The sequence below is a fragment of the Macaca mulatta genome, chromosome 4 (assembly GCF_049350105.2).
Source record: "Macaca mulatta isolate MMU2019108-1 chromosome 4, T2T-MMU8v2.0, whole genome shotgun sequence".
In the NCBI taxonomy this organism is placed as follows: domain Eukaryota; kingdom Metazoa; phylum Chordata; class Mammalia; order Primates; family Cercopithecidae; genus Macaca; species Macaca mulatta.
This window is the reverse complement of record NC_133409.1, coordinates 4,039,735-4,056,348: the sequence shown is the minus strand read 5'-3', so window position 1 is coordinate 4,056,348 and position 16,614 is coordinate 4,039,735. Positions and strand designations below refer to the sequence as shown.

Below are 16,614 nucleotides of genomic sequence, written 5' to 3'. Positions count from 1 at the left end.
ACGCCTGTGCTGAACCACCTCTGCTTTAAACCCTTCCAGTTAACAACACGTCCGGCCCCATTACATTAATTGTGTGGGTATGTTATTATTCTTTTTTTTTTTTTTTTTTTTTGAGACGGAGTCTTGCTCTGTCGCCGAGACTGGAGTGCAGTGGCCGGATCTCGGCTCGCTGCAAGCTCCGCCTCCCGGGTTTATGCCATTCCCCTGCCTCAGCCACCCGAGTAGCTGGGACTACAGGCACCCGCCACCTCGCCCGGCTATTTTTTTCTATTTTTTACTAGAGACGGGGTTTCACCGGGTTAGCCAGGATGGTCTTGATCTCCTGACCTCGTGATCCGCCCGTCTCGGCCTCCCAAAGTGCTGGGATTACAGGCTTGAGCCACTGCGCCCGGCCGGGTATGTTATTATTCTATAGAAACATATATAACTAATTATTATGTAATTATACTGTGATCATTAATAATATAATTTTACGAATCGTGTATGTTCTTATTTTATAGAAACTTAACCAGGATATACAGGCGTTTCATTCTTCTTCTCGGGCACTCCTAAGAGATTATCAGGATGAGTATCAGGACCGTGTTTCTGCGATAGTGACCGCGGTGCAAAGAACACAGCAGAGCGCCGAGACCCTGCTAGGTAGGAGGGGCGTCAGTCCACACTCAAGAGAAATGTTTGCAGTTTTAAGACAATGACTGGCTAGAATTTAAGTTTCCATTTCTTTTTCCTTTTAGCTGACACCTAATCCCACAGGCGAGGGTAGGCACCGTGTGATTCGGCCACGTTGGCGTGTGCACTGCTCCCTCCCAGCTCCCACTGCAGCCCCACTTGCCAGGGGAGCTCCTTGTTCTCTTGGTCACCACAGGGCACTTCCCTGGCCTTGACAGTCACTACTGAACTGGCACCTGTGTCTACATTGGGCATTCTGTGTCAGAGTTTCCTAAAATATGACGTGAGGTTTTTTGTTTTTTTTTTTTTTTTTGTCTTATCAGTTCAGTTCTTTCTTCATTTCTAAGAATGCCACAGCATTTGGCTACTCTTTTGTTATAATGGATTTATTATCTTCAGCTACGGTGAAGCCTGTGGAAGAGGTTACTTTGCTTCTGCAGCTTTAAACTCATCGTCCACATTGCACTATCCTGCCAGGCCCAGTGGCTCACGCCTATAATCCCAGCACTTTGGAAGGCCGAGGCGGGCAGATCACATGAGGCCAGGAGTTTGAGAGCAGCCTGGGCAACATGGCGAAAACCTGTCTGTACTAAAAATACACAAATTAGCCGGGCGTGGTGGCGCATGCCTTTGATCTCAGCTACTTGGGAGGCTGAGGCAGGAGAATCGCTTGAACCCGAGAGGCGGAAGTTGCAGTGAGCCGAGATCGCGCCACTGTACTCCAGCCTGGGCGACAGAGCGAGACCCTGTCTCAAAAAAACAAAAGAACCAAAGAGCACCGTCCCCACGTTCATCTCGTGCTCACAGCTTCTGTCCAGTGTTCAGTGTGTCCACAGGCCAAACAGATGATTGTCAAGTTAGGAACTCGGTCAAGTGTTGTTCTGCTGTTATTGCAAAATAGGTGTGTGGAGACTTTGGAAGCTGTACTGTTTTTCTGCGAGGCTACGTGATGCTTTCTTGAAATCGCTGCAGTAGCCTAGTTGTCTTCAGTGCACTCTGCTAATAACTCCCCAGAGGCCGTGTTTGTAGAAGTGATGTGTGTACGCCTGTGTTCTTTTCTGTGGTGGGAGTGGGGGGACAGAGTCTTGCTCTGTCGCCCAGGCTGGAGTGCAGTGGCACCATCTCAGCTCACTGCAACTCTGCCTCCCGGGTTCAAGCGATTCTCCCGCCTCAGTCTCCCGAGTAACTGGGATCATAGGCGCCCGCCATCATGCCTGGCTAATTTTGTATTTTTAGTAGAGATGGGATTTTACCATGTTGGCCAGGCTGGTCTCGAATTCCTGACCTCAGATGGTCTGCCGACCTCGGCCTCCCAAAGTGCTGGGATTACAGGCGCGAGCCACCACACCCGGCAATGCTTGTGTTCTTGTAAGCCATGTGCTGCAGGGAAAGGGACAATCATTTTTGTGAAATGATTTTCACAGTAATTTTGTGAAAAGCAGTGTACCTAAGCTTTGAAAAGATGAAACTCAAAGGGAGAAGCAGGGAACAGCCAAGGCTGTCCCGCAGAGGGAATGCTGACATGTGAGGAGGCAGGGCCTGCTGAGACCCTGCCTGTGGGAGCCACGGTGCAGTCCCGCCACACAGAGGGGTCCCCAGGAGGCTTATTGCTGCCCAGGCATCAGGCTCAGGGGCTCGGGGCCTCCTTACCTGGCTTCCCGGGGGGCGCGACTTCTCCCCTCGAGTTCCACGCTCCTCAAAGATGAGCCTCAGGTGCCCAGGCAACTCCTTTCAGCTGCCCTGACGAGAGGGATAGTGGGGACAGGCTGGTGGCTGGGGCCGGACACAGTCAAGGCTCAGAAGACCAAGTGACTGGGAGGGTCCCTCTCTCACTGTGGGGGACCCTTCCCACTTTCTTACACCCACATTCAGTCTGGACCTGGTAACGGGTGTTTCTTTCCGAAAGGGAGCGTGCATGGTTCTGCAAGTCCAGCTTGATTTCAGGCCTCATGAGAGCTGCATCTGTGCTGAGCGGGCCCTGTCTCTGCAGGTCCTCGGGCCTGGGGGAGAAAGGCCCGGCTGGGCTGCATCCTTTGGCTAAGTGACATCTGAAGGGGCCCCTGGCTATCGTGACTCATACAGTCACGAGGTGTCCCCTGCAGCACGACACCGCGCTCCGTGTCACCCTCACACTTCCTCCACCGCAATGGCCAGTCTGGGGATTAGGGTGTCCAAGCTCGGCCAAGGCGCCCACGCAGTGCCCACTCATCGCCACATCACCGAGGCGCCATCCTGGTGGGACAGAGGCAGGAGTGGAGGCCCAGACCAGCGTTACAATCCACAGCAGCAGAGCCCGGCCCCAGCATCTGCCTCCCTGCCCCACTCCCCCGCACCAAGGGCTCCCAGTGCGTTAGGAGCAGAGGCCTCCTTGGCTGCCGTGCAGACGATTGGGCAGCATTCAGGCTGATGACGGACGGGGTAACTGTGGGGAGAGGTCCCCCCGGTAAGCTCTGTGAGTCCCTGGTCACGGTGGGGACAGGGCAGCCTGGGTCCAAAGCGGTCAGGAGTACACACCACAGCATGCAGCTGGCCCTGGCAGACTCCATTGTTTTTAAAAATGTCTCCCATACTTAGAGAAAGGAATTTGACCTGCTGGGCCCCACGGATGTCCTCTCCGGTATAATGCCTCTGTCCCTGTGTCCTTTCAGTGTGCCAGGCGAAGGTGGTGCACCTGGAGCAGGCCTTGCAGGACGTCAGTGCGCGTCATCAGCTGGAGAGGCAGAGAAGGAAGGCCCTGCACAACAGCCTGGTGGTGAGCGTGGGCGTTGGGGAAAACTCGGGCCGCCCCGGGGAGAAGCCCACACGGAACACGCAGGAGCCCCTCGCAGGAGGGTGCTAGGCAGGGGGGACAGCGGGGAGGGGGACAGTGGGGCGGCCTGGCCGGAGGGCAGAGGGGCAGAGCTGCGGGGGCTATGACCTGCGTACTCTTCACCCAGGAGGTGATGGCAGCTGGAGGAGGGGTGAGGGCGCCGCAGGCTGATTTAGGCTTTCGGGGTCACTCTGGCTGCTCAGTCAGGAGGCCACAATGGGGAGCAGGGGGGATGACTGCAGTGTCACGGGGGCTGGCAGCCTGGGCCACGTTGGTGGCGATGCAGGAAGTGGGACCGGCTGCTGTGAGGCACGAGGAAGGAGCTGTCACGGGAAGTCGGGAGCGCGGGAATCTGCGGAGATGGGGACTGGCACGGGAAAAGCAGGGATTCTGTTGTAACTGGAGATGCCGGTGGAGACTGCCCTGCCCCTTCTGTCACCAGCACCTTCCAGCCATGTCTCTCCGTGCCCATTAACAAGACCGGGAGGCTCTCGTGCTTACTTAGTCGAAGGTATGAGACCTGAGATCCCATGAAACTTAACATAAAGTCTCAGGGTTTGATTTTACAACACGAGGATGCCAAGGTGGATGACTGAGTTGGTGACCCTCGCTTCTGTGAGATTTGATTTTGATGGCTGCGCTTTGGCCAGTCTTTCCGAATTCCACCTGCCCGAGGCCCACGAAGCCGGTGTCCCTGCAAAGTTTCTCTCCCCTGGCCATGCTGAGAGGTTCCCCAGCTGTTAGATGTGTCAAAGAATAATTCTCATTTTAAGCATCTACTTATGGAGTTCAGTGCTGCGAACATTGATATAAGAGGGCGTTTATTGAGTGTTTCCTGTGTACCAAGTACTTTTGAAAGCATTTTAGTGTATTTCTTACTTAATCTTCACTATAGCACCACCTCTCTGGGTTGTGATAAAGACAAAGGAAGATACCAGGGAAGCACCTAGCACTTCAGAAAGTCTCACTACACTGCAGCTTTTTTTTAAATCTGGAGTGTGAAAAGGACAAAATGAACCTTCCTAAGACGGAGGCAAGTCCCACAGGGAAGAATCGGTTGTGGAAGGTTCTGAGTGTTCCACCTCAAGCCTGGGTCTCCTGGTCTAGACGACGAGCGTGCAGTGTGTGGCCCGTGGAGAACATGCAAGCAGAGGCTGATCTCAGCTTCTGTGGGTTCATAGAGACCAGACAGAGGCTGTAAATCATTGGCCTATGACACTCACTCCGTTTTCAAACTGTAGAAGGAGCTGCTCATCACAACAGGCTGAATAAGCTCGCTGTGAATCCAAGACAGGATTTCAGAACGGATTCGGCAAGTGTCTGGGCACATACAGTAAAGATGTGTTGCTCACTGGAAACCAGTGGAGTTCATGAGAATAAAGAGTTTCTAATTTCCTTCCAGTCAGTAAATCAAGGAAATACGACAGATATTGGATTTCCAGAATCCCCCCTAAAATACCTAAAAGGTTGAGCCCAGAATACCATTCAAAGGGATTTTCTTTGGTACTTATTAGCAAGTGATACCCCTTTGCCAAGTGAACACATTTGTGAAGTATGAATCCAGTTTAAAATAACTGTTCATGGCCGGGCATAGTGGCTCATGCCTATAATCCCAGAACTTTGGGAGGCCGGGGCGGGCGGATCACCTGAGGTCAGGAGTTCAAGACCAGCTTGGCCAACGTGGTGAAAGCACTTCTGTACTAAAAGTACAAAAATTAGCTGGGTGTGGTGGTGGGCGCCTGTAATCCCAGCTACTATTGAGGCTGAGGCAGGAGAATCACTTGAACCTGGGAGGCGGAGGTTGCAGTGAGCTGAGATTGCACCACTGCACTCCAGCCTGGGCGGCAGAGCAAGACTCCATCTCAAAAACTAAATAAGTAAATGAAATAACTGTTCACTGCCCTGCAGAGGCCTTTTGAAGTGGAGATGGGGCTGCGGATGTCACGGCCGCGTCTCAGGAGCTGGTGCTCGGTGCATGTTCAGTGGGGGACGCTCCGCAGTGCAGTCTTGCGCCCGGGTTGACATGCAGACCTCTTTATCATTGTAGGAGCTGAGAGGAAATATCAGAGTTCACTGTCGGATTCGTCCTTTGTTGCCTTTTGATAGTGAATCAGATGATCCAGTTTTGCAGAGCAGGTAACGTGTGTTTGCACGGTGTGTGTGTGTCTGTGTGTGTGCTCACGGAGAAGACAGAGGGGTGGCACAATTTTAAACGCCATCTATTGTCCTGCCGCCAGTCCCAAAGCAGCATATTCTCGAGTTGTGGGTGGGGGCTCTTTTTAAGGATGGAGCTGTCTTGCTGACAGCAGACAGTTAGCAGCCCTCTGGAATACGGCCTGAAAACAGCCAAACCGCCTGAGCAGGCCCGCCGTGCGTGGTGGCAGTTTGTACCTGAGAGGGCGCCTGTCTTTTCATGGTTTGCCTCTGCGGGGTCTGAACAAACAGGGACAGGCTTTGAATGGACCTTTCCCTTTATGTCACTACATCAAAAAGGGAGCACCCACTCTTCTTTATGAACCTGAGACCACCCACGCCCCTGTGCAGGCAGTCAATGAGGATTGACTCAACTGACGCTTTTGACTTAGAGAAAGTTTTGATGGTGTCCATGGATAAAGCAAAACTGTCTGAAGTTCATTTACTCAAATGTTTACTTGAAAACCATACTCAATATGACTCTTACTTGCTCCCCATGAAACAACACCCCTGGCCTTCCCCCTCCCATCCTGACCACACCTGCCCCTCCCCCTCCCATCCTGACCACACCTGCCCCTCCCCCTCCCATCCTGACCACACCTGCCCCTCCCACTCCCATCCTGACCACACCTGCCCCTCCCACTCCCATCCTGACCACACCTGCCCCTCCCACTCCCATCCTGACCACACCTGCCCCCTCCCCCTTCCCATCCTGACCACACCTGCCCCTCCCACTCCCATCCTGACCACACCTGCCCCTCCCCCTTCCCATCCTGACCACACCTGCCCCTCCCCCTTCCCATCCTGACCACACCTGCCCCTCCCCTCATCCTGACCACACCTGCCCCTCCCCCTTCCCATCCTGACCACACCAGCCCCTCCCACTCCCATCCTGACCACACCTGGCCCTCCCACTCCCATCCTGACCACACCTGCCCCTCCCCCTTCCCATCCTGACCACACCTGCCCCTCCCCTCATCCTGACCACACCTGCCCCTCCCCCTTCCCATCCTGACCACACCAGCCCCTCCCACTCCCATCCTGACCACACCTGGCCCTCCCACTCCCATCCTGACCACACCTGCCCCTCCCCCCTCCCATCCTGACCACACCTGCCCCTCCCACTCCCATCCTGACCACACCTGCCCCTCCCCCTTCCCATCCTGACCACACCTGCCCCTCCCACTCCCATCCTGACCACACCTTCCCCTCCCCCTTCCCATCCTGACCACACCTGCCCCTCCCACTCCCTTCCTGACCACACCTGCCCCTGCCCCTGCCCCCATCCTGACCACACCTGCCCCTCCCCTCATCCTGACCACACCTTCCCCTCCCATTCCCATCCTAACCACACCTGATCCTCCCACTCCCATGCTGGCCACACCTGGCCCTCCCCACTCCCATTGTTGACCATACCTGACCCTCCTGCCACTCCCATTGCTGGCCACACTTGCCCTCCCTCCATCTCTGACCCTCTTGCCCTCCCTCCATAAACCTGCCCCTCACCACGCCCATCGCTGACCACACCTGGCCCTCCCCATGCCCATCGCTGACCACACCTGACCCTCCCCATGCCCATCGCTGACCACACCTGGCCCTCCCCATGACTATCGCTGACCACACCTGGCCCTCCCCATGCCCACTGCTGACCACACCTGACCCTCCCCATGCCCATCGGTGACCACACCTGACCCTCCCCACGCCCATTGCTGACCCTCCCACCACTCCAGGGGGTTCCACTTCCCTGCTTTCCTGACACCATATGGGGTTGGCTGTATCCACAGTGGTGGGGGTCACTAGGGCCTGCTCCTGACTCTGTAGCTTTGCTCAGGCTGTTTTTCTTGTCTTGGGTTCCTCTGCTTAATCTGTCCAAATGAGCTTTCCTTGGAGGGCCTAGCTCGAGTCTCACCGTGTTTGCGTCCTGCAGTTCGGCACTTGACTTGAGAATGTTTCAGAAAGCACTTGGCGGGTCCTACAGTGTGAAACAAGAAATTCGGATCTTTTGACAATCATTGAAACTTTTTCTCCTCAAAGTTTTTAGACTTGATTGTGGCGGCTCTAGTACCTTCTGCACTTTCTTGAGTGGTGGCCACTTGTCACTTGTCAAAGGACTGGAAATTGGGCCTGTCGGGTACGTCGGTGTGGCACGGGACAGGCCTAGTGGCCCTCATTCAAAACGTGTGGGACCCGAAGAAGTGTTTCCAGTTTTGAATTTTTTCGTATTTTCAAATGCTCATGTTTTGCATGTACCGGATCAGCAAGATAATGCAGTGAGCATTTTCTTTGAGCATCCTCTCAGTGCTCAAAACGTTTTGGATTTTGGAGCGTTTTGGATTTCAGATTTTTAGATGAGGGATGCTCAGCCTGTAGTTAGCGGTCCCCAGCGGTGACCAGCTTTCCTGAACTTGCCTTTTACATGGCACTTCCAGACGGCTTTTGTTACACACCAGCCTCCCTGCGAGCCTCCCACCACGAGAGGGAAATACATGCAAATGAATGCAAATGAAATCCCATCAGAAAAGGGGCTCCTCAGCTGCAGTAGCCTCATCAGAGGCGTGGCCTCAGGCAGGTGAGAAAACATCTGAGGCGTGGCCTCGGGCAGGTGAGAAAGACAAGCACGTTTCCATAGTCACAGAGGCTTGTTTCTATTGGATGGCGCCGCTCTGGGCTGTTCAGTTTCTCAGAGCTTCTTAAGAGGCTCCATAAACGTGTGTGTGAACTCTCACATTGTTTGTGTTCATTGGCTTTTGGTTTTGAAACATGTTGCATTTTTTCGGATTCATGATGGTTTGCAGATGCTTGATTTCCTGAAGGGGAGAACCTGACAAGCCTGTCTTCTAGATCAGTGGTCCCCAACCTTTCTGGCACCAGGGACCAGCTATGTGGAAGACAAGGTTTCCGCGGACTGGCAGGCCGGGACGGGGATGATTTCAGGATGATTCAACTGCATTTCATTTATTGTGCACTTTATTTCAATTATTGTAATTATTTCAATTACTGTAATACACAACAAATTAATCATACAACTCACCACAATGTCAAATTGGTGGGAGCCTGAGCTTCCCTGAGCTTGTTTTCCTGCAACTAGAGGGTCCCCTCTGGGGGTGAAGGAGACAGTGACAGGTCCTCAGGCATTAGAGTCTCATAAGGAGTGTGCAACCTAGATCCCTCACATGCACAGTTCACAGTAGGGTTTGTGCTCCTAAGAGAATCTAATGCTGCTGCTGATCTGACAGGAGGCTGAGCGCAGGCGGTGATGCCAGTGATAGGGAGCGACAGTAAGTACAGAGAAGCTTTGCTCACTCGCTCACCGCTCACCTCCTGCTGTGCTGCCTGGTTTCTAACAGGCCTCCGTGGCCGGGGGTTTGGATCCCTTGTTCTGTATCACCACTGCTCTAAACTGCACGTGAAGGAGATATTTAAGCGTGGATTACTGTAGTATGGATGACTCCCATGCAGTGCAGACAGGGAAGACGAAAACAAGAAATAAAGAACAGGGGTATTGGAGTAAAAAAATCAAGAGAAGACAGAAGGCGGGGGAAAGAGATGAAAATAATAAATAAAAAGTAAAGAATAAAAAAAAAAAAGGATAAGGTCAAAAAGGACAACGAGTGGAGTTTTAGAAAGGGATGGAAGGGTGGACCCACGCACACAGGAAGAGAGAGAAGAGCCAAGCCAGGGTCCTGGGAGATCAGGACAGAGACAGAGATGATGGCAGAGAAGCACAGGGGTGTTTTAGAGTGACCAAGACAGACGCAGAGAGGATGGCGAAGAAACACAAGGGTGTGTTAGAGGCTGAATGTTAGGAATTCAGAAAGCAATTTCCTCATGATGTGTATTTTCAATGTTGTTTTATTCCTGCAGCTCCATCTCTAGAGAAGTGGCCCATGCTGTTGATGACGTGAGTATATAATTTTCCTTGCAAACTCTATTCAGAGAGCGGCTTACTGCTTGGTGGGTCTCCATAGTCCCCACAGATCCCTACAATGGAGAGCAACTCAGAGGCTGAATGAATAGAAAGTAACTTATTTTAGGCTTTCTTAGTTAAGAAGAATTTTTTTTTTGTTCCTTGATTTCTATTGGCACATGAAATTAAGCATTTGACACGCTTTCCTTGTGGGAAACCAGCTCCTGACCCGTAGTGCTATGTGAGGAAGTTACTTCACTTCCATTTATTTTCCAGCCCAAATGATCAATGAGTGCAAATATGAGCAGGTTCTAAAATGTAGAGCACCAGGAAAAGAGACATAAATAGAAAATCAATGATATCAAGTGTGAACTTTGTGATTCTAAACTGGAATCAAGCGTAATTGTGTTTCTCCTGAAAAGCCTCCGTGCTTTTTAGTTTTAGCCATGAAAAGGCCGAGAAGTCAGAAGGAGCAGCCCAACACCCCAGCTGGGGTCTCTGAGGACCAAGCCCACTGCAGGAGAGATGCTCATTAGACAACTCGAGTCTGGGCTGGGAAAGGAAGTGGGTGGGAGGAGCCTGGGGCGCTTCCGGGCTGAACAGCAAGGGCGGCCTCAGAACGGGGGCGGGGGGCTGTGTCCCAGCACATGGAGCCCACCTCAGGCACTCCCTCAACGTGGGATAGAAGCGTGGGGATTAAGGAGGGACTAGAGCAGATTGAAATACATCATTATATTTACAATCTTGAGTTCATAATAATGATTTTTTAAAAGGACCTCACATTACTTTTTTGGGTGCTAGAACATCGACTCATTATTCTAAAAAGTGATGGAAAGAGGAAAGCTCTGTAAGGTCCTTCCTGTAGGAAACATACTCAGGGCAGATGCATGGTTTTTGAGGGAACAGAAGATTCTAGGTAATAAACTCAACAAATGATAAAACTGGAAAACCATCATCTGAAACCCCCAGTGAAATAGTGACTCTAGGCTCCTCAGAGGACGCTGGTCAGAGTTGGTGGGATCTTCACGACAAGGGCTCAGGGTTGCCTCAAACCCTCTAAGCATTCGCAGCTCCCCTGAAGTTGGGATGCAGAGACAGGATGTCCTGAGAAGGTGCAGCAGGTGGGACACAGCGGGACTGATGAAGCACTTTTGCTTCAAAATCAAACCAGCATCTACTCAAGTCTCAAGGACTGTCATTTTAAAGGAGAGGAAACCATCTGCCAAGTCCAGAGTGTGGACATTTCACAGAACAGACTGCCTGCCTTCTCTAATAATAAGTTTTGTTTTTAAAGGCAGGAGAACACAGTAGAATGAGATGAGTCAGCCTCAGTGCGACCTGGTTTGGAGCCTGGCGTGCACAAGCCGATTGTCACAGGCATTGTTGGAACAGTGGGGGAAGTCCGAGTGTGTCCTGGGTGTGTAGGGAGCAAACCTTCTCCTGTACCCTCTTAGGGTCCCTGGCAGGGCCTGAGAATGGAATTGGCCTAAGGCAGGTTGACGGGGTAGAACATCGGATTTGTTGAATGTGGGGTCTACCTGACACGGAGCCCCACGGGAAAGGAAGACTGATGAGTGGCACAGCCTGCACGCTGCCCTGTGGTGTTGGGCAGAGGCCACGGTGGACAAGCCACCAAACAAGATGGGAGATGGAGGGAAGGCGAGGGCTGTGCTAACAGGTCTATCTGTGCAGAGCCACTCAGCTTCGACCCTGTATTCGTCAGGGATCTCTAGAGGGACAGAACGAATGAAATAGATGTATATGTAAAGGAACAGTTTATTAGGTATGAACTCACACAATCACAAGGTCCCTCCACAGCCATCTGCAGGCTGAGGAGCAAGCAGAGCCAGTCCAAGTTCCAAAACTGAAGAACTTGGAGTCCAATGTTCGAGGGCAGGAAGCATCCAGCACGGGAGAAGGATGTAGGCTGGGAGGCTAGGCCAGTCTCTCTTCACAGTTTTCTGCCTGCTTTATATTCAGCTGGCACCTGATTAGATGGTGCCCACCCAGATTGAGGGTGGGTCTGCCTTTCCTAGCCCACTGACTCAAATGTTAATTTCCTTTGGCAACAGCCTCACAGCCACACTCAAGATCAATACTTTGTATCCTTTAATCTGCTGATCAAGTGGACACTCAGTATTAACCATCACAGACCCCAGCTACCAACGAGAACATGCTTTGCTCCTGGCCCAGCAAGGGCGGCTCTTCATGGGAGGGTCAGGTCCTGCCTTCAGTGCAGGAGGAAGAGGGGAAGCCGGAGTGCTCTGCGTGAGCCTCCGGCTTCTCAGGAGCCTTTAAGTAAAGATAATCCTGATGCCAAAGTGGCATATTTTGGGGTGACATGTTCTGCCACTCTCCATGTGACCCTAGTTTTATAAAGTGTGATGAATGGCATGGTGATTGTATTGTCTAATTTCTTGGTTTTTTAGAGATGGGAGGTCTCACTATGTTGCAGGCTAGTCTTGAACTCCTGGCTCATGTGATCCTCCTGCCTTGGCCTCCCAAAGTGCTAAGATTGTAGACCTGAGCCACCACACCGGGCAAATTGTGCTTTAAAAGTGTTCTTATCATTTAAAAATGCAGCCTGTAATACTTAGCGATAAAACGATCCGTTGTCTGGTTTTGAATGTAAAGTATGCCGAGGAAAGGGAGGTGGATTGTGCAGGAATATCTGTAAAATAAGATTGTCCGGATGTTCAGCACTTGTGGTGCCGGGTGATTGCACCTGAGGACGTGTCGTGCTGTTTCCCCCATTTCTGCGTATGTTAAAAAGTCCCCAGTGAGAACAGTTAAAAAAAAAATGCTGGGGCCTCTCCTTCATTCTGCTTATTATGGTGATCACAAGATGAATTTAGAAAGCACATGAAATGCTAACCATTTCACTAACATTGATAATTTTGAATTTAACATGAAAGTCTCAGGTCACGTAGGACACGATGGTCATTTTGAAGATGATTTTGTGTCACGTTGATTACCATACGTCTCGTTTGCGGTTCTACAAGGCGTGTCACCTGAATCAGTCTGATGATGGTTACATATTGCAAACTTTAGAAACCCTTTTTTAAAAGGTAGTTTTAGTTAATGGATTATATTTTTTTTAAAGAGGCCAAGAAAATTGATGTAACCGTACTTTAAAACTATGTCCCTGGAAAGAAAAACTTTTACAATTCTTTATTTTAAAGTATTATTGATGGATTGATTGATTGATTCATTGATTGATTCAGCTTTATTTAGGTAAAATCAACAAAAATTGTATATATTCAACATCTACAAGATAATTTTATATACAGATGTATATGATTACCATCCATTGTTGGATGACACGTGGTAATCAATTTTACAATGAAGGCCCGGCGCAGTGGCTCACACCTATAATTCTAGCACTGTGGGAGGCCGAGGCAGATGGATCACCTGAGGCCAGGAGTTTGACACCAGCCTGGCCAACGTGGTGAAACCCCGTCTCTACTAAAAATACAAAAAATTAGCTGGGTGTGGTGGTGGGCGCCTGTAGTCCCAGCTACTTGGGAGGCTGAGGTAGGAGATCGCTTGAATCTGGGAGGCAGAGGCTGCAGTGAGCTGAGATTGCATCATTGCACTCCAACCTGGGCAACAAGAATGAGACTCCATCTCAAAACAAAAACAGAAGCAAAAACAAAACATACAATCAGTAAAATGATTACCACAGTCAATGGTAATGACCCCCAGGATGGCTAAAGAGTAAAAGGGGGATTTTATCGGTGATATCAGTTTGCAAACTGAGAAGAGACAGTCTCCAGCTCTCTCTGTTAAAAGGTGAACTGTAGGACACAGAGTTTGTGCACAGTCTGTATAAGCTGGTCAAAAATAGCTGGAGGTCTGCAGCTGCTTCTCAGGAAAGAATTGTGCAAGGCTGATCCTCTGCCTAATCAGGGTTGCAGTGGTCTGGGTTGTAAATCAGAGTTAGGGATTTTCCTGATGGCTCCTGTTGTTAGGGAGTTTAGCAAGAGTGTGGTTTTTCTTGTAGCCATAGGAATTTAGGACGTTGTCAGGCAGCCAAGCCCTAAACCCCTGACTCATAGGTACCTTTTATTTCCTTAACCTTAGGGTCCATCTTAGTTGATGAAGAAGCATCTATTGGTCTCTCAGATCACGTCTCCCACTTGTGGTCAGTCATAGCTTGGATTTCTGTGGGCTCATAGGTCTCTTATCTTAAATGGCCTAAGAGAGAACTTCATGGATTTGTTGTTCTTTCCTTTAACAGAACATTCTCTTTAGTTTACTGTATGGATTTGGCCTACCTTATGAAGGAATACTGTATGGATTTGGCCTACCTTATGAAGGAATTTCTTCCTTGAAGCCAAAAAAGATTCCCATGAAACTTTTCCTGAAGCATTTCTTCTATGTTTTCTTCCAGTAGTTTAATCACTTTGGGCCTCACATTTAGGTCTTTGATCCATTTTGAGTTGACCTCTGTATAGTGTAAGAGGTGGGAGTCTAGTTTCATTCTTCTGTATATGGATTTCCAGTTTTCTTAGTACCATTTATTGAAGAGACCATCCTTTCCTCAATGAGTGTTGCTGACATCTTTGTTAAAAAATCTGTTGGCTATAGATATGTTGGTTAATTTCTGGGTTCTCTATTCTGTTCCACTGGTCTATGTGTTTGTTTTTATGCCAGTACCATGCTATTTTGGTTCCTATAGCTTTGTAGTATATTTTGAGAGCAGGTAGTGTTATTTCTCCAGCTTTGTTCTTTTTTTCTCAGCATTTCTTTGGCCATTTGGAATCTTTTGTGGTTCCATACAAATTTTACAATTTTTTCGATTTCTGTGAAAAATGTCATTGGTACTTTGATAAGGATTGCATTGAATCTCTAGATTGCTTTGGGTTATATTGCCATTTTAACAATTTTAATTCTTCCAATTCTTGAGCATGGGATATCTTTCCATTTGTTTGCATCCTCTTCAATTTCTTTCATTAGTGTTTTGTAATTACCCTTTTAGAGGTTTTTTACCTCCTTGATTAAATTTATTCCTAGGTATTTTAAATTTTTGGCAGCTGTTGTATATAAATGGGAGTGCCTTTTAAATTTATTTTTCATTTAGTTCATTGTTCATATGTAGCAACAATACTGATTTTTTCATATTAATTTTGTATCTTGCAACTTGACTGAATTTGTTGATCAGTTCTAAGAGATTTTTGGTAGAGTCTTTAGGATTTTCTGTATATCAGATCATGTTATCTTCAAGGAGGAACAATTTGACTTCCTTTTTTATGATTTGGATGCTGTTTATTTCTTTCTCTTGTCTAATTGCTAAGACTAGGACTTCCAATACTATTTGACTTCCTTTTTTATGATTTGGATGCTGTTTATTTCTTTCTCTTGTCTAATTGCTAAGACTAGGACTTCCAATACTATTTGATAAGAGTAGTGAGACTCGGCATCCTTGTCTTATTCCAGTCCTTAAAGAAAAAGCTGAAAGATGTTAGGATATTAGCTGTGGGCTTGTTACTTGTGGTCTTAATTATGATCCTTTGTATTTTTGTGGTAGACGTTGTGACATCTCTTTTTTTGTTTCTGATTTTATTTGGGTCTTCTTTTTTCTGTTAGTCTAGCTAATGGTTTGTTGATTTGTTTACCTATTTTAAAAATTAACTTTTTTTCATTGATCTTCTGTATTTTTTGTATCAATTTCTTTTATCATGGTTCTAATCTTTATTTATTTTCTTCTATTAATTTTGGGTTTGATTTGTTCTTGCTTTTATAGTTCCTTGAGGTGCATCATAATGTCATTTATTTGAAATCTTTCTAGTTTTTTAATGTAGGCATTTATTGCTACAGACTTGCTTCTTAATACTACTTTTGCTGTGTCCCATAGGTTTTGGTATGATATATTTCTATTTTAATTTGTTTCAGAGAATTTAAAATTTTCATTCTTAATTTCCCCCTTCATCCATTGGTCATTAAGGAGCATGTTGCTTGATTTCTATGTATTTGTATGTTTTCAAATGTTCCTCTTGTTATTGATATGTACTTTTATTCTGTTATGGTTGAATAAGATACTAGATGTGATTTTGATTGAAAAAAATTGTTGAGACTTGTTTTGTGTCCTAACATGTGGTCAATCCTGAAGAATGTTCCATTGCTGATGAAAAAATGTATTCTGTAGCTGTTGAGTGAAATGTTCTGTAAGTGTCTGCTAGGTTCATTTGGTTTATGGTGCAGTTGAAATCCAATGTTTCTTTGTTGATTTTATGTGTAGATGATCTATCCAATGCTGATCTATCCAATGCTGAGAGTGGGGTGTTGAAGTCCTCAGTGATTATTGTATTGGGGCCTATCTTACCCTTTAGATCTAATAGTATTTGCTTTATATATATATATGGATGAAAATATATTTACAATTGTCATATTCGCTTGCTGAATTGATCCCTTACTGTGTAATGTTCCTCCTGTCCTCTTTTCATGGTTTTTAACTTGAAGTCTGTTTTATCTTACATAAGTAAGGCTACTCCTGATTGCTTTTGGTTTCTCTTTGCTTGGAATATTTTTTTCTATCCCTTCACTTTCAGTCTATATGTCTCTTTACAAGTGAGGTGAGGTGAGTTTCTTGTAGACCGCATATAGTTGGGTCGTGTTCTTTAATCTGTTCAGGCAGTCTACATCTTTTAAGTGGGAATTTAATTTGTTTACATTCAAGGTTATTATTAATAGGAGGACTTACTCTTGTCATTTTATTGACTACTTTTCGATTGTTTTGTATATCCTTTGTTTCTTACTTCCTCTCCTTGTTTATTTTTTGCATTTAGGTGGTTTTCTGTAGTGAGTCTGATTCCTTTTGGTTTCTTCTTTTTGCATTGGCTGTACAAGTAAGTTTTATAGTTTTGTATTTTTTACGATGGTGGTTATTGTCTTTTCACTTCTAGATGTAAAACACCCTTGAGTATTTCTTGTAAGTCCTGTCTTGTGGTAATGAATTCTTTTTGTTTTTACTTGTCTGTGAAAGATTTTATTTTTCCTTCATTTCTGAAGGATACTTTGCTGGGTATAATATTAT

The 16,614-nt window shown here is 47.7% G+C and overlaps 1 protein-coding gene and 1 pseudogene across 1 annotated transcript in view; one reads left to right on the top strand and one right to left on the bottom strand.

Moving 5' to 3' along the window:
- The window catches only part of KIF25 (kinesin family member 25), a 67,435-nt gene that overhangs the window by 18,367 nt on the left and 32,454 nt on the right, over positions 1-16,614 (top strand). Inside the window, exons 4-7 of the mRNA XM_028846971.2 lie at positions 501-639; positions 3,318-3,421; positions 5,526-5,614; positions 9,536-9,572. Coding sequence (XP_028702804.2) covers positions 501-639; positions 3,318-3,421; positions 5,526-5,614; positions 9,536-9,572 — 369 coding nt within the window. The remainder of the gene's footprint in view (positions 1-500; positions 640-3,317; positions 3,422-5,525; positions 5,615-9,535; positions 9,573-16,614) is intronic.
- Positions 2,610-3,237, bottom strand: LOC114677435 (putative uncharacterized protein KIF25-AS1; annotated as a pseudogene).